The 18,732-nt window shown below is 34.3% G+C and overlaps 1 protein-coding gene across 1 annotated transcript; it reads left to right on the top strand.

The window, feature by feature from the left end:
* The first annotated feature begins 13,169 nt into the window (after window positions 1-13,169).
* Window positions 13,170-18,393, top strand: LOC108327416 (glycine-rich cell wall structural protein 1.8). Its single transcript, XM_017561122.2, has 8 exons — window positions 13,170-13,409; window positions 15,867-15,947; window positions 16,220-16,308; window positions 16,389-16,463; window positions 16,634-16,734; window positions 16,826-16,969; window positions 17,144-17,206; window positions 17,495-18,393. Exons 1-8 carry the CDS (start codon window positions 13,287-13,289, stop codon window positions 17,962-17,964), a joined length of 1,146 nt encoding a protein of 381 aa, XP_017416611.2. The 5' UTR covers window positions 13,170-13,286; the 3' UTR covers window positions 17,965-18,393.
* Window positions 18,394-18,732: the final 339 nt, after the last annotated feature.

Raw genomic sequence — 18,732 nt, 5'->3', positions numbered from 1 at the left:
AAACGCGACGAAGATGATGAACAATGAGTACGCGTAACGGCTGTCTCGCGTTCACGGTGTTTTAATGCCAAAATTTAGACGTCGATTCCCCCAACTAACAAACGTCTGAAGTGCTTCAGAAGTCGGAGTGGCGGGATCAGACGTCTAAACAGAGTCAAAAAGTGACTTTTTAAATTTATGGATTTAGGGTTTAGAAGTCGGTTCCCCCAACTAACAGACGTCTAAAGTGCTTCAGAAGTTGGAGTGGCGGGATCAGACGTCTAAACCGAGTCAAAAAGTGACTTTTTAAATTTCTGGGTTTAGTATTTAGACGTCGGTCCCCCCAACTAACAGACGTCTAAAGTGCTTCAGAAGTCGGAGTGGCGGGATCAGACGTCTAAATGGAGTCAAAAAGTAACTTTTTAAATTTCTGGATTTAGCGTTTAGAAGTCGGTTCCCCCAACTAACAGACGTCTAAAGTGCTTCAGAACTCGGAGTGGCGGGATCAGACGTCTAAACGGAGTGAAAAAGTGACTTTTTAAATTTCTAGATTTAGGGTTTAGAAGTTGGTTCCCCCAACTAACAAACGTCTAAAGTGCTTCAGAAGTCGGTTCCCTCCATAACAGACGTCTAAATAGAATAAAAAATTATTTTTTTTAACTTTTTCGTTTAGTTTTGGTGTCTATTAGGGGGAGCCGACGTATATGAGTATTTAGACGTCGGGCCCTTAGATAACCGACGTCTAAATAGTTGTTTTATTTACGAAAAATGCCACTGGTCATTTTTTACGTTGGATATTCGAGGGTCAGACGTCTAAAAGGTGACGTTAAAGGTCTTTTTTGCACTAGTGATAAATTTTGTTTGTTGGTAATGATTGATTTTATTATAGTGCTTGTTGGAAAGAGTAAGGTGTATGTTGTCCTAGTTTGGGTTAGTTAAAAGGTACTACGCTTAAGTCTCCAACACAATATTTCTCTTAGTCTACAATTAATAGATTCAAGACTCAATTCGAAGCATGAGTTAGTAAACCAACAAATTACTTTATGTTGAAAGCATTTTGGTGTCTTACTTATTATCATGTAAACAATGATAAAGTTAGAATTCGGATAAGAAGGAAGTTCTTATGGGCTACATATTTGGAGTAAAAAGGTTTAAAATTTAATTTTCATTTGAATATAGGATAAATATGAACAGAGACATAAATTTTGATGAAGTTTTTTTTGTAAATCTAAAAAGAATTCAAGTAATAATGATATCATAGTTTAACGATATAATGTAGATGATGTTATGAGTCAAAAAGATAGCGATAAGGGATATTGGATTGACAACAAGCCAATGAGGTTTGTGATCCTTAATGATAGGTTCAAACTTTTGCTTCCAATGGAGATAATTGGAATCATCCAATTTTTTAGTAACAATGGTTGGAAAATTTGGGAAGGAGATAGGGGAACTAGAACTAGGATTGCCATGGTGGATTGATAAACAACTTTTGATATCATAATGGAGTTTGATAATGATGATAAAAGTGAATAATAAGAGAAGTAAGAAACCAATCATGTGACTGAAAAGTGCAATATTATAATTTTTACTATTTGTGAAAAAGTACATTACAAATTTATTCTACAGTAGAACATATAAAAGGGAAGAAGTCACTAGTACAAAAATCGCATACAACGTCGAATATTTTGGGCTTTTAATGGCGAATTCGTGAACAACGTCATATCAGGAGATGTTAAATTTACGTCGAATTTAAAAAATTCGACGTTAAATTGACGTCGAATTTTGTCAATATACGACGTTAACTTTACGTCGAATTTTGTCAATATTCGACGTTAATCAATTTTTTTGTTTTTTTAATTAATTGTGATCCTTTTTTACAATTCTACGAGACCTAAAAAACAGAAAAACAACAAATTTTAGTTTTTGGTATTTTATACTGTATAAACTATGAACGTGTAGTGTAGTATCAACAACAAACATTAATATCCAACAACAAACAAGTTCAATCAAATAACAACAACAAACAAGTTCAATCAAACAACAACAACAAACAAGTTCAACCAAACAACAACAACAAACAAGTTCAACAAATAAATTCTTCAAAACGAAAACGAAAACTAACCTTCAAAAGGTGGGTTCGTCGGAATAAAGTTTCGTCACCAGTGAGAGAGAAAACATAATGCACCTATGAAGGACAAGAGCACAAAAAGAATCGGTTAAAACAAACAAAAACCATACATAAAATAATTAATTAACATGCATTTTTATCAAATGAAAGAAAGATTACATGTGATGTTCGTCGAACTTCGTTCGAGAAAAGTTTGAGAAGAGAAGAGGGTATCGCACGCTAAGATAAAGTGAATGAATTTTCAATCTCACACTCAAATTTTTATTGAATTCACTAACCTTTTGCGTCGAATTTAAAAGTCATTCGACGTTTTGTATCTTTTACGTCGAATTACAATTCTAAGCGACATTTAATAATTACATTTATTTACAAAAATGTCACCGCTCATTTTTAACGTTGGCTATTCAGCGGTTGGACGTTGAACGTGTGATGTTATACATTGTTTTTGTACTAGTGAGTTATGTAACAATTAAGAGAGGTTTTTCAGTAGTTATGTAACTAACTATAATTATAACTAGTCTTGAAAAAAAAAAGACACATGAAACATAAATAAAACAAAGTACAAAAAATACATAAAAAAATACAACACTTTAGATAAATAGATAACACTAACAAGGAGAACTTTCTAATGTCTCAATTCAAAGGTTTCAAAGAACTAATGGAGGAGAATTGAGCTTACAAACTATGAATGTCATTGTATGGTTTGAAACAACTAGCAAGGCAGTGGTACAAATGGTCTAGTGAGTTCATTAGAAGTGGTACTGTTAGAAATGAAGAGCCTTGTTTCTAACACCAAGAGGGAGGGTGAATTGGTAATCAATAAAAACAAATGTTTTTTATATCTTTTCGCAAACTTAAAATGATCTTTAACCTTTCTTGTAATTTAAGTAATATGCGTATGCAATGAAAGTAAAAGAGATAAGGAAAGAAGAACAAACACAAGGTTTTTATCCTAGTTCGGCCTCAATGCCTACATCTAGTTTCCTTCCAATAAACTTGAGATTGTAGGATCTTTCACTATAATGATTTGAGTTTTACACCAAAGGCTTTACAAAGACTCTCTCAAATGTAAACACCTCTCCCACTCAACAATCAAATATAGAAAGAAAACACTTGCACAATGAACCACACGTCCTTTCTGCAGAACCCTTTGAGACCACCTCTCAAAGTCAAGAACCCCTTGTTCTTCTTCCTATCATGCATGAACAGGGCAGCACAATCCAAGATTGCAAAATACAAGTTTCTGATCAACGTAGGAACACCTCAGTAGTGCAGATAAAGATCAGTCTGTTCGTCCACAATGTTTCTCTCAAGAATCCTTCAAGTTTCTTCCAATTCTTCAAATCTTGATTCTTGGAGCGTCTCAACAACCTGTAATATCTTTCTCAAATCAAAGATATCATATATGATAGTTTACTAATGATCAAATTCTTACAGAATTGCATGTAATGCTTCAATTTATAGTTTTCATCATGACAGACGCAAAACAATAGATTACATTAGAAATGTAATTGGTTACATTAAAATCAGATGTAACAGAATTACTACTAACACAATTTTAATTGAATGCACAATTAATGTAATCGATTTGCAATAAATGCTAGTCAAACATATTTAAAAATATGACCGTTATAAATGTTTTGACTTAACTTGAAAATAGTTTTCAAAAGATAACAAACTTAATTGATTACATAGCCGGTGTAATCGATTAAGCTCTTTACTTAAACAGATTTTGAAAACATTTTCTCTTCAAAAACTCATCATAGCACATTTCAACAAGATGTATGCAAAGACACGAGTTTTAATCGATTTAACACTTAATGTAATCGATTCAAAACTTATTGTTTTGCCACAGTTTAAAACATAAACTGTCTTATGGACTTAATTGATTATAACATCACTGTAATCGATTAACTCATACAGAGTTGCTTTGTGCTTGTAGTTTTAACACAAAAACATTCAGTATGCATACAGAGATATAGACACATCATGATCACAGTAGTGTACAGACTAAACAATATATGAACATATGTATTAATCAATAATAAACATTTTCATAGCCACATACATATGTATCAATCACAAATACACATTTTTGTTGTGTCATGACAACATCTATGTGTTGTTACAATCAATGTGTTGTCATCATAAAAAACAAACACATCAGGGATTGGGTTCAACACTCATATTGCTCCCCCTGTCAACAGGTACAAATGGTTTAGTGAGTTCATTGCTCATGGGTACAATTAAAGTACTTTTGATGTCTGTATTTTTTATAAAAAGGTGGAGAATAATTTCATAGTATGCATTATATTTATATATACAATATGTCGATAATATTTAAGCATTAAGTGGAGATTCAAAAGTTGAAGTCACTATTGAGGAGTGAATTTGAGAGGAAACACTTGGGAGATATTGGTCAAATTTTGGATATGAAGATCTGATTACTCTTAGAATAAACTTGTTATTGGTTAACAATAACACATTCAAAAGGTCCTTGATCAATTTGGCATAAGTAATTTCAAATCAATGATTACACCATTGACATTGTTTATTTGTCTATTTCTAGATAATACTACTCTATTGAAACTTATAATGAATACATGACTCATGTTTGTTATGCTAGTATAGTGGAGAAGCTGGTATATGTGATGGTGTGCACTGTCCCAAACCTTACTCAAGCAGTGGTAAATACACAATTAATGTGAGGAAGGAAAATCGGTAGGTGGTGAAACATGTTCTTCGGTATCTAAAAAGTACATTTGATGTTGGCCTCATATAGAAGGGTGACATTGAGTATGGTTTTGCCAGATAATTATATTGAAATTGCATTCATTGGTTATACTTTCACATTTGTTGGTTCGTTAGTAAGTTGGAAAATAATTATGGAACAAACAATAAAATTGTCTGCTACCAAAGTAGCACATATGGCTCTTATAAAGGCAATAAAGGATGAATTTGGTTGAAACAACTAAAGTCTAATATAGGCTTCTAAGAGAAAACTTTTTTTTTGTGATAGTCTTGGTGCAACTTTTTGGTGAAAGATTAAGTTGATTATGAACTAACCAATCACAATATGTTAGGTGTCCTTTTTTTCTCAAAAAAATAACACGTTGAAGCATGGAAGATTGGTATGAAGGAGAATCAATCTGGTATGTTCACCAAGCTTATTTCCTAAAGCAAATTGTTCAATAACACTTATTTAATTTTTTTTCAAACGTAAGTTAAGGTAGAGTTTTTATTGAACATGTCTTTGTCTTATATCAAATTATCTAAACAACTTGATGGTCATCTAATACACAAGATTTAGAACGACTAATATAATCATTTTCCTACAACATCTATTTTCTATTACTCAATTATCTAATAATAGATTGTTGTTATATTATTGTTTAATTAATTATAATTATAAATTGTTGTTATATTATTGTTTAATTAATTATAATTATAAATTGTTATTATATTATTGTTTAATTAATTATAACTAGAGTTAGTTACGTAATAAGGAACCTATAAATATGATTATACGCATAAAGAGTTCATTCATGCTTATATTTCACAATGATTTTTTTCCTTTAATGTGCTCTTTCCAAATTGGGTGTGTATTTTTTTCAACTATGTGAATTTTTTTTTTCACGCATTCATAAATAACTAATTAATATACATAGGTTTAATGTCTCAATAGGTCCCTATTTTCGTCCAGAATTTTAAATAGGTCCCTTTCTTTTTTGGCGTCTCAATTGGGTCCTTATTTTAGTTAATTTTATGCAAATAAATTATTTCCGTCAATTTCATCAAACGACGTTAATGAGTGTGTGATATGGCCTGGTGACACTGCACTTTTAATACACGTGTCAATAAAAACGTGTGTGAATGCGATTTTTTAAAATTTAGAATTAAAGAATTACGTAAATATATTATAATTCTTGCTGAAATTAATTAAAGAAAGGGCAAAGATGGAAAATGGTATTATTCTTTTTGCTGAAACATCCATTTTCTCTGCAATTGGGAAATCAAAATCAAATTGGGGGAATTTTGTGTTTTAGGGCTCGTGTCTCATAGTTGGGAAATAGTGGATGCGCGAGTGTTTTAGGAATCAAAAAGACATTGTTGTTCGAGTGGATGCACGAGTTTGGTGGGTGAATTACCGCTGCATGTGCATGTGCGTGTGGAAAAGGTTGAAGCACGAGGTGAGCTGTGGGACCTTCTGTCGTTGGAAGCGCAACGCTGAAGCACGTGTTGAGTGGAGGTTAATCTTAACGAAGGTCAGTTTTTGTGGTTTATTGTCTTACTTTTTATAGTTGGGAAAGTATAATATTTGATTGTCGTCCCCTATGGTTTGGTCTGCGTTCTTGATTGCGTTTTGGTGGTCCCCTATTTATGTTTAAAGTTATATGAGTCTTTGTGAGTGTGTTTTGTTATTGTTTTAATATATTCTTTTTTGTCGTCATACTGTGTTGTGCGTGTAGATATATTGATAATGTATTGTGCGTAATGGGCGATGTTTTTGACTGTGTTTTCCACCATGGGGGGAAGTTCATTACAGATGGTACCTTGAAGTGTGAAGGGGAGACAACAACTTTGTCCTTTGACCCTAATGTCTGGAGTTATTTTGTGGTTTTTAGTGTAGTGAAAAGTTTTGGATATGATAAGTTTAAACAATTATGGTACTATGTAGGAGGGGGTTCAGTGTTGGAAAATAGGTTGGAAGAATTGATTGATGACACTGGTGCCATGCATATGGCTAACTTAGGTAGGCTTAATGGTGAGGTTCATTTATACGTTATACATGATGTTTCTGAGTTTGAAGTGATATATATGCTTCAATATGTTACTAATGATCAAGGACAAGTTCATGCTGATGGTGAAGTACAAGAAGAGGGTGAAGAAGATGGTGACGGTGTTCATGTAGACGGTGAAGTTGATGGTGACTTAGAAGAGGTGCATGAGGGTGAAGAAGATGGTGATGCTGTTGAAGTAGAGGTTGAAGGTCATGGTCACGTAGAAGAGTTCCATGAGGTTGAAGAAGATGTTAATGGTGTTGAAGGAGTTGTGGAGGATGAAGTTCATGTTTGTAGTTGGAGTACATCTACTGATGAACGTGATGTACATGAAAATAATGAGTGCTTAGAGGGACTTGTAGATGTGAGTGTTCAATGTGATATAGATGGTAATGTGGAAGTAGAAGTAGAAAGTCTTAAAGACAATGATGATGTGAGTGTTGAAAGTGATGATCATGATGAGAAAGGTTTGTTAGATGAGGAGTGGAAATTTGAGGAATTACTTATTGCAATAGATAGTGATGAAGAGGTTAATGATACTGAAGGTTATGGGAGGTTTAGTACTTTTTGTATGCCAAAAAGTATGGTGGACTTTACATGGGAAGTAGGAACTTTTTTTACAAATAAGCAAGATATTATAGATGTTGTAAAAGGGTATGCGTTGGAAAATGGTAGGAATATAAAGTTTGTCAAAAATGACAAAAGAAGATTGAGGATGAAGTGCTTTGGTACAAAAGGAGAATTCCCATGGACCATATATTGTGCTTATATGGAGGCTGAGAAATCATGGCAGCTGAGAACTAAAAATGACATTCACACATGTAGCAGGAAGTTCAATCTCAAGTTACTTGACGCCAAGTGGTTGAGCTCAAAGTTAGAGAAAACAATAAGGGAAAATCCTAAAATGAACGGTGTAGATATTCGTGAAAAAGTTCAAAGGAAGTGGAACATAGGTATATCTAGGGGTATGGCTTATAGAGCCAAAGCTATTGCTTTTGAGCACATTGATGGGTCCTTTAAAGAACAATATAAGAGGATATATGATTATGCACATGAGTTGTTGGGAAGAAATCCTGGATCTACAGTTAAAGTGGTTGTTGAGAATAATGAGGATGAGGTAATTTTCCAGAGATTTTACTGTTGTCTGAAGGCATGCAAAGACAGTTTTGTGTGTTGTAGGCCAATAATTGGACTAGATGGGACCTTTTTGAAAGGGAAGTATGGTGGTGAGTTGTTAATAGCTGTTGGGAGAGATGGAAATGATCAAATGTTGCCCATTGTATATGCGGTGTTAGAAGGGGAAAACAAAGATTCATGGTCCTGGTTTTTGAATCTTTTGATTGATGATCTTGGTGGTCAAGAAGTATGTTCATCAATAACTTTTGTGTCAGACCAACAGAAGGTAACAATCATATTTAATTTGGTTCTTTCTTACATTAATTCATTACTTATATATCATATTTAATCATATTTAATATTGCCCACAGGGTCTACTACCAGCAATACAAGAGCTACTCCCCGGTGTTGATCAGAGGTTCTGTGTCAAACACTTATTTTCAAACTTTAGGAAGAAATTTCCTGGTAAAAATCTGAAGAAACTGATGTGGAGGGCAGCTACTGCCACTCATCCACAAAATTGGGAGAGGGAAATGAGAAACATTAAAGATGTTAATGAAGACGCATTCAAGCATTTGATAGCCATCCCTCCAAGGTTTATTTTTGTACTTTTTTATTAGAACTATAACTCACTGCTGCATATATAGGCATTGTAATTGTCTATATTTTATGGTGTAGATATTGGTCAAGGTCCAGATTCAGTCCAAGACCAAAATGTGATACATTGGTGAACAATATGAGTGAGGCATTCAACAGTGTATTGGTTCATACCCTGACTAAACCAATCATAGCAATGCTGGAAGAAATCAGGGTGTACATCATGCAAAGATGAGCAAAAAACAAGACTAAGATACAGTCCTTTACAGGATCATATTGTCCAAAAATCCAGGCTAGATTTAAAAAGGAATCCCAATCAACCAAGAACTAGATTCCTAGGTAAACTTTCTTCTCTACTTTGTAATCTACTTTCTTCAGTTGTATCTAAACTTTGTTCATTTTTCTTAAAATTTGTTCACAACAGGTCAGGAAATAAATTGTTTGAAGTGAGACACGTCTCCCACATTGGAGACAAATTTGTTGTAAACATAGACGACTTGTCATGCTCCTACAGGAGATGGAGCATCACAGAAATCCCATGTTGTCACTCCTTAGCCGCAATGAAGTTTCTGAATATTGATGAACAACAGTTCATTCCAAGTTGCTTTATGAAGTCCACCTATGAAGAAACATATGCATCAATCGTATACCCCATCAACGATAACAACATGTGGGACCTACAACCATATCCGGATGTCATGCCTCCTTACAAAAAAGTTATGTCTGGAAGACCTAAAAGGAAAAGAAGAATGGAACAATGGGAGATCAAAAAAGATCATTCTCGAATGACCAAGGTTGGTTTGCGCAAGAGATGCGGGCTATGTAGGGAGGTTGGGCACAATAGGAGTCGTGTCCCCAAAGCTACCCAACAACCTACTCCTTCATCACAATCTGTGATGCCATCATCACAACCTGTGATGCCATCATCACAATTATCTGAAGTCTGTAATGACCAAGTAGCTGAACCGTAGAAGTGACTGTGAATGTTGATGCAAGCTTTTGGATGTACTGTTTTAATGTTTTAATGTAATACTACACTTATTCAATACTACACTCAATGTATTGTTTTAATGTACTGTTTTGGATGTACTGAATCTTGTTTTGGGTGTCCATTTCAATTTTAACTTCACCTAGCTGATGTTTTCCAGCTTGGTTCAGTATTATTACATATTTCTAAGTTGTTTGCATTATTGTTTAGCATTTTGATTCAGTGAAACTCAGTTTGGGGTGTGAGGTTGCCTATTTCTCTGCATAATGGGCTGTTAGGAGGTCATATTCTGAATTTTGCTATTTTTGTACCAATTCCAAGCTTAGACAACTCTATTTTCATCATATAAAGTTGTTGGAATTGATTAATTGACCTTATAGCAACTCTTGTGCATTTCGACATCTCAAAACCCCATTCTAAGTTCATTTTTTTGGTGCAAATTGGCTGCTGTCAAATCTGTTTTAAGTTCAAAGTGCAAGAAAAGTTAGTTTGGATTGTAGTAAAAGCCAAAATCTGTAAGAGACAATGTGTAACAAGTTTAAATGAATATAAGAGGCTAATAGATCATGTGCAATCCAGTTTTGCAACTTATAAATCAGAGAATCCCAAATTTTCTTGAAATCTGAAAGTCATTTTGTGACATAGAAGTATACTGCATGATTTGAATTTTGGTAACTATTCAACAATTAATAAGTGGATAAATGTAAACTAGCCGTGCTCTTACTGTATTTGCAAGTATCATCTTTCAATATTCATTTTTAGTTCTTGCTTATGCTCTGTTTGATTCTAAAAGTAATATTTTTATAGTTTATTTGATAATATTAGTTTATTTGATAGTGCTTTCTCATAGAACCTAATGTTTATCTTCATCAAATATTTTTCTTACTGATAGGTTTGGAATGAACGTTCTATCATGTTTGTTTTGTCCTTTTGTTTTTTGGAGTGGAAGTTATGTCTTCTAATCAGACACATTAAATTTTTTTTTGAATAGTGTTCTAATCTTTGATGTCACTGAAAGCCAGAATAGAACATTCAATTGTGCCTATTACACTTTCATTGTGATTCTGGTTTGCTGGTTTGTTTTAGTTATGCAGATTAATTCAGAAAAAAAAAACTGACAGAAAAGCAAAACAACATAATGTAGTGTAGAGTTATTTGGACATAGCTGCAGAATCACGAATCTGTAAAGCCTAAAGACAAACTGCCCATACAACATGGAATTCACATTAGGATTAATTTAAAGTCATTTCAGCTACAAAACATCATCATAGTAATGCCACTTAATCATCACAGCTACAAAACATCATTTCATTAATTGAAGATAGTCAAATACATTGTTATTCCCGTTTTCATCACAAACTAAGTTTAACATCACCTATTGCATCCTATCAAAAACGAAAATGCACGATACATTATGGATTTGTCATCCATATTGAAATTACAATAATATTAACCACACAAATACAACAAACTGCCCCTATCAACAACTTCATCCATTTTTCCACAACCTTAACAGAATTTTTCAAATCAATCACCATATTCGCTACACCACTCATTTCTTCTGTCTTTGATAAACACTCATGCTTTTCTTCCTACTTCAGATTCATATAGTTTTTTTCATTACCATCATCACAACACCATTTGAAGAAATTGCAACCACCGTTTTCATGCCCGTTCTGAAAACAAAAATTAAAACCCAATGAATACGACTTTGAAGTAAAACAAACAACAACTCATCCACGTTCGGTTACCTTGTACTTAGGGCACCCTCAAAATTGTTTCTCTCTGTTCTTAGTCGTTCGAGCTGTTTTGACCACTGTTTTCTCTCCACACAGATAAAGGGGTGACACACCACGAAAAACGACATTGGGGTCTCCATTACGCCAGCCATTACAAGTCGAAGAACAAGTTGAATGTGAATTTTGCATTTGATTCTCCATTGCACATCCACTCGAACAACAACAAAGACCTTGTGAGACACGAGCCCTAAAATACAAAATTTCCCTAATTTGATTTTGATTTCCCACTTACAAAGAAAATGGATGTTTCAGCAAAAAGAACAATACCATTTTCCATCTTTGCCCTTTCTTTAATTAATTTTAGCAAAAATTATAATATATTTACTTAATTCTTTAATTCTAAATTTTTAAAAATCGCATTCACACATGTTTTTATGGACATGTGTATTAAAAATGCAGTGTCATCAGGCCACATCACACACTCATTAACGACGTTTGATGAAATTGACGGAAAAAATTTATTTGCATCAAATTAACAAAAATAAGGACCCAATTGAGACGCCAAAAAATAAAGAGACCTATTTGAAATTCTGGACGAAAATAAGGACCTATTGAGACATTAAACCATACACATATAATAATTTCCTATTACATTTTGTGCTTACCTTTCCTTATGTATTCTTGTAAAAAGATCTAACATTCTTACATGTTTATGGTAGATTTTTTATCAATTTATCCAACACTTTACAACGAACACATTAATTTTCCTTATCACAATATCTATCATGGAGATTCTCATTATTGCAATGCCACCTCTTCTAAACACTTGTTTACCATTTTGACTAACTAGCATCTATTTTTATACTTTAAAATTTTAAAAAATAGATCAGTTGATAAAAACTAACAAAATACTTCATATATCAATCAAACGTTAATATGTTACCACAAAGTAAATCCTTGATTAATAGTCTTAATATTATGATAATAAAAAATATACATGATAAGTGTTACGATAATGATAATTAATGAATGTCATTACAAAAATAAAGACCACAAAGTTGAAAATTTTATTTTGGATTAACGAATATATATATATATATATATATATATATATATATATATATATATATATATATATATATATATATATATTAATGAAATGGTAGCAAATCATGCTTTCTAACTCATTTTTTCTAAGAAATTATCAATATTAACATTTAAAAATTATTAAAAGCTAAAAGATCATAATCGTGAATAATTAAATCAGAAATAAGATTCATCAAGCCACCTACTTTTCAATAAATCTTTGTCAATAATAGAGTATTGAAAATATTACGTTAGAGAGATTATTATATATCATTTTTAGATGATCAAGTCCCTCAGTTAAAATTAATTACGAGTTCATATTACAAAATTAAAAGTGTAACTAATTAAATAAAGGTGGGACTCGCACAAAATTAAATAAGGGGCAAGATTTTCACAAGTTTTCGACTTCCAAGAAAATTCCTAAAGATTATGTTAAAATTTTAGGGGCTCTTAAAAATAGATGATCAGCATAATCTGTTAAAAATGAAAATAAAAAAAAAAATTTATGTGCCTAAGAAGGAAAGCACATGTACCACGCTTGCGAAACAACCTATCCGTTACCCGTTTTCGCAAAGGAAATGAAAGGTCCTTTATCCAAAAACAAGAAAGAAGGTCCGAATGAAAGTGAATCGCAGCAGTACGTGCAATGCACGCGTGTGGGTGAGAGAGGAGTATAAGATAGCCGCCTGCACCTGCAAAGCAGAGTAAACAAACCTGAGCATAATACGGAGCCTGAGGTTTAAGAAAACACTTTACCTTTTATTCTATTATATTTTCTTTTCTCTTCTTCCTTAGGGTTTTAACGCTAGGGTTTCAGTGTTTCACTCTATTCTTCTTTTACTCTGTTTCTTTTTCTCTCTCTCGGCATAGCCATGGATAGGTACCAGAAGGTGGAGAAACCAAAGCCAGAGTCTCCTATCAACGAGAATGAGATCCGAATCACGACTCAGGGCGCTATTCGCAACTACATCACCTACGCCACTTCGCTTCTTCAGGTCCTTTGATGTTCCGTTACCGTTTGGTGAATGAGTCGATGATTCCGCAGAATGAGAAACCCTCGCATTTTCCGCTGATTGGGGTTTTCTTCAAGGGTTGCATTTCCGGGCTTTGGGATTCGGTTTTGTTTATTTTTTCTTTTGGTTGTTCGCTGAATGCTGCTGTGTCGGGGTTCGATTGATTGGGTTTGGTTTGTGATTGGTGGCATTTTTGTGTTTGCGTTTCCTATGTTTGGCTTTTGGTTATGGAAACCCTTTATTTGTGATAGAATGCATTTTCTGTGGGTTGGGTGTGGAGATTCTTCAGGTTGTTGGCTATATGCTTTGATATGATATTTTTGTTTTGTTTCAGTATTTGGGGTTTGTGTTTTGGTGATCGATGATCTATTTGTCATGTTTTATTATGATGATAACAAACATGGGCGCTTACATTTCGTGATTGTGGAATGGGGTGATGTACGATGCACGTGTTCTGCCTGTTGATCCATGACTGATTTATATTGGCAGTTATTCCGTGCAATAGGAAAAGTCAAGGTTTGACGTAGCGGTTGTTTGGCATTTGCCAACATTGTGGGAAAATGTTACTTATGCGGCTTCTATTTTAGGTTGCTATCCTATTGCGGAGGCCTTCAAAGTCATATTATTGTGGCTTCAATTTGAAGGCTTAGGGGAAGTACACTAAAAGCTGCTACGGATATGGAACTAGGATTTTTTTTTCTAGGATTTTGTATATGAGCCTAGCTTTTGAAACGATTTAAGTATGCTAAAACGTGTAAACAATCGTATACCATTGAAGCTCTTTGTGGCTGGTGGCCAATGGATTTTCAGTCCGGAAGCATTTAGAGCTCTTGTTCGTCAATTGCATCCTTTCAGAGCTCTTTGCGATGCTATTGAATCCTTTCTGAAGCCTATTTTGCTTCCACTGACTTTTTCCACCATATTATTTGTTTTAAATTATTTTTGTAGTATCTCCAGCATATATTGCACCGTAAAACCTTGAAGCCTTATGTTGTTCGTTTTTCTCCCCTATTCACATTAAATCGAACTGCAGCAAATTTCATCCATCGAGAACTCAAGCTCACTTATCCCGCTACTATATATGGCCAATCCCTGCATTATCTGGTCTCTACAACCCTACTGATTGCTGCCCCCATGCTATTCAAAATCCACCAAGCACACTCTATTACCCTCTGTTCCTTTACTCAACCCTCGCTTCTATTATGTTTCTCTAAGATTTCATCTTCTTAATTACGGATGTATTCAATTGTGCGTGTTATTTATGTGTGCGTGTATATATACAGACCCAGAATTTAAATGAGAATAGTATAAAATTTATGTGTGTTGTTTGTCAATTAGAAAGTTATGCTATAGAAGTATCAGGACTGGAAATCAATATGTTAAATGTTACTGCTCATGATGGGATTCGCAGCATAGATCAAACAATGCCTTTGAGTCCTGTCAGATACGGAATTCACAAGATCAAATTGATATTTTTTGCACTGGTGCCTTTGTTGGTTCTCTAACGTTACCACACTTTCTATTATGAGTTAATATGATCTTCTCATCTATAGGTGTTTATTCCACATTATTCTGATTGAATTTGTAATCTTGTTTTATCTTTATTTTACTTCCTCACTCAACATTTTCACTTTTGTTGTACTAATAACAAGAACCATAGTAATATATAATATACAATGTTTTATTCAAATTGTCCAATTCAATCTAATAAATAAGTGTAACAATTCCAATCCGAAGTTCAATTAGAAATCTTCTGTAAATTGTAATCATGATGGTTAGATTCCACAGTGCCATTAAGTGCTTTAAATTGTTTCGTCAGATCCAACCCAAGCTGCGCCACAACTGACAGAACATTTAGTTTGTTGATGTCTTTTTCACCAATGAGCATATATGATCATTTGAAAATTCACCTAGCACATAAAAGAATCTGTTTGCTGTGCTAGTTTTCCAATCCTCTTTAAAATGATATCATTTCTCCACTGTCCAACTCTCTTGTTCACATGTCATAGTTTAATATTCATGCATGTTGCTTTATTTTATGATTAATGAAAGTTGTATATCATTTTGTTAACCTGTTATATGAAAAGTTTCATATTCCATTCAAAAACACACATTTTTCCTCAAGTTATATTGTGAAAATTTATTGATTCAAGCTTTACACACTTTTTAAACGGACAAAAATTATAGTTTTGGTTGACTTGAAGCTTGTGATTGGCCTTGTTAGTTATAAAAATTGACTTGGTTGTTGTAGTAAATATAATCTGTACGAGTTATTTTTAAGTATATTTGTTGTGTATGCATAAATCTTGAATGACTAAAACTATTTACACTCATGTGCATCTCTCCATGTTTTTTTATCATGGTTGCCACACTTCAAGTAATTGTACCTGTTATACATGCTTATGCTTTCCTTATTGATTTCTGTTGTAATTTATCCAGGAAAAGCATGCAAGAGAGATTGTCTTAAAAGCAATGGGACAAGCAATCAGCAAGACAGTTGCCATTGCAGAGATTTTAAAGGTTACTTTTCCTTGAAAGGCGTCCTTCTTGTGTTTCTTGTATATACTTTGAAATGCATGCAAATTACTGTCAGGGATATCTTGTCAATTATAGTTGAACACAAAAAAATTGCAAATAACCCTAAATTAATTGGCTATGAAAATTGGAAAGTTACCAGGCATATAAATCTATAATTACTTGTTGGTTGAAAGTTATTATAATATAATCTAGAGGATATATGAGATACATTAAAATTGAGGTTGGTTTTCATCGCTGGCTCTCATCTTAAACAGAAGAGAATTCCCAGGCTGCACCAAGATACTGGCATCAGCTCAGTTAGCATAACAGATGTGTGGGAACCCATTGAAGAGGGTCTTGTACCGTAAGTGTTATATGAAGTTTTAATCTGCATGCATCTTTGTATGTTTGGTGGCTTAGATTGAACTTCTACTTTTAATGCAGTGTGGAAATGACTCGACATGTATCTATGATCTCAATCACCTTATCAGCTAGAGAATTAAACAAAAATTCTCCTGGGTGAGTTTTGAACAAAATTGGGGCCCTATTTTCAATCTTTTTTGTTTGGTTGAGTTATTGCCTGTGAAAAAATGGTCTTTCTAGACGATTTTGTAGCCTATATTTGGAATCCTCTTCTGGTTGTTTGATCTGACAAATCTGGGATGTTTTCTATACGATTATGTTTGCAGGTATCAAGCTCCAAGTAACGTGGAACAACCAAAGCCACACACTAATTATCAGCAGCAACCTATAAAACCAGCACGTGTTCCATATAATGCTTTAAATGAAGGTGCTCTGGATATAGCTACTACAATAATTAATAATGAAAATGTTAAATACAATAATTTCTAACTTTCAGCACATGTAATATCTTAATTTAGATTCATATGGGCGAGGACGAGGTCGGGGTCGGGGGAGAGGAAGAGGAAGGAATTGGGGAAGGGGTGGTTATGGCTATCAAGGTGGTTATGGAAATTATCAAGGTGGATATGGATACTACCAGGGGGGTTATGCAAATTATCAAGGTATTATCCATTCTGCTTACTGAGTTGTAATGCGTTGGTTCATATTATTTTTGGTGGTTTATATACTTTACATTATTTTGGCATTTCATTTACTTTGCTTGTTCATTTTAGTTTTGGTTGTTTATATGCCTGTTTTTTAATTAGAATTTTTATTTGTGCTTTGTCCACTGCCAGATAATGGGGGTTATTCAAACCGGGGACGAGGTGGTGGGCGAGGTAGAGGTTGGGGTTATCGTGGTAAGTTTAATTGATACTTATTCTCCCCATATTTTGTGATGATGTGTTATGAGGTTTTCCATCTATGGTGGTATAACGAGCAAATGTTCTGGGTTTATTTTCTTCTGTTGTCTATGGATAAAGAATATTTCTACTCTTCACCTAGTCTTGTGTCAATGCCTGAAGTATGTGCTTTTCGGATCGATCCCATCATACAGGAAAAACTTGTTATAAATTTTTAAGGATGTAGGCCTGAAAGATACTCGCCCAGGTTTAATCTGATCCTTCAACTGTGGCATTTTGCAACAGGTACAGGTTACGATGGTGGGAGGGGTGGAGGTGCAGGGTATGAGGGTGGGAGGGGCGGTGGTTATGAAGGTGGGAGGGGTGGAGGTGCAGGGTATGAGGGTGGGAGGGGTGGTGGTTATGAAGGTGGGAGGGGTGGTGGTTATGAAGGTGGGAGGGGTGGTGGTTATGAAGGGGGGAGGGGTGGTGGTTATGAAGGGGGGAGGGGTGGTGGATATGAGGGTGGGAGGGGTGGTGGATATGAGGGCGGCAGAGGTGGTGGGTATGAAGGGGGGAGGGGTGGTGGATATGAAGGTGGCAGAGGTGGTGGTTATGAAGGTGGCAGAGGTGGTGGTTATGAAGGTGGCAGAGGTGGTGGTTATGAAGGTGGCAGAGGTGGTGGGTATGAAAGAGGCAGAGGTGGAGGAAGGGGTTATGGACGGGGCAGGGGCCGAATGGGTGGACGTACAAGGGGTGGTGCAAACCAGGCATGATTGCGAAGGGTGCTGTTGTCATTCTTGCTAAATGCTTGCCTTGACAGTGGGGTTAATGTTTTAAGAATACTGTGTTGATAGTGTGATGTGGCTCATGATCCAGCATTATTAGGCAGTATTTTATGTTTCATTTGTCATGAAATTGAAATGGGCAAGGTTTTGTTCATCTTTAGATTTAGTTGCAAAGCATCTTGGTTATGATTGCTGTAATTCATTTCAACTTTTATGGTTGCCAACACCATATTTTTATCTGTATCTGGTTTATATATGGTTTTTATTTTAATCAAAAGTAGCTTTTTCTTTGATAAACTTGCGGGGTTCAAATAATATATGCCTATGTTTTACGTAGACAGCCTTCATGTACGCTGGAGATTGTAAATTGTGAATTCCATCAGTGCATAAGGAGTTTAAGATTCATTGTGCTTGGAAGTGATATGTTATTAATGTTACTCATTAATGTGAACAATAATGTTGATAGGTGCAGTCAATTTTTATCGAATGTTAAATTATTTGTAACTGAATGTTTTTTCAATTTAACTGTTAAATTACAAATTTATATTATGTTATTTATCTATGTTTAGTTTAATTAAACTAAATAGTTGACACATTTATTAAATAATTCATATTTTAGTCTATTCTAAAAAGATATGTATTTAGTCTTATTTTGATAAATTAACGATATCTGAATTCAAGTCAATTTCCTCAAGCATTAAAGATACTATTTTTCCAACATCTTGAGGAGTCATGAGGCTATATCAGCGTCAACAT

Source organism: Vigna angularis, chromosome 2 (assembly GCF_016808095.1).
Source record: "Vigna angularis cultivar LongXiaoDou No.4 chromosome 2, ASM1680809v1, whole genome shotgun sequence".
Taxonomy (NCBI): domain Eukaryota; kingdom Viridiplantae; phylum Streptophyta; class Magnoliopsida; order Fabales; family Fabaceae; genus Vigna; species Vigna angularis.
Note: the sequence above shows the minus strand (reverse complement) of the source record. Positions and strands in the feature narration are given on the sequence as shown.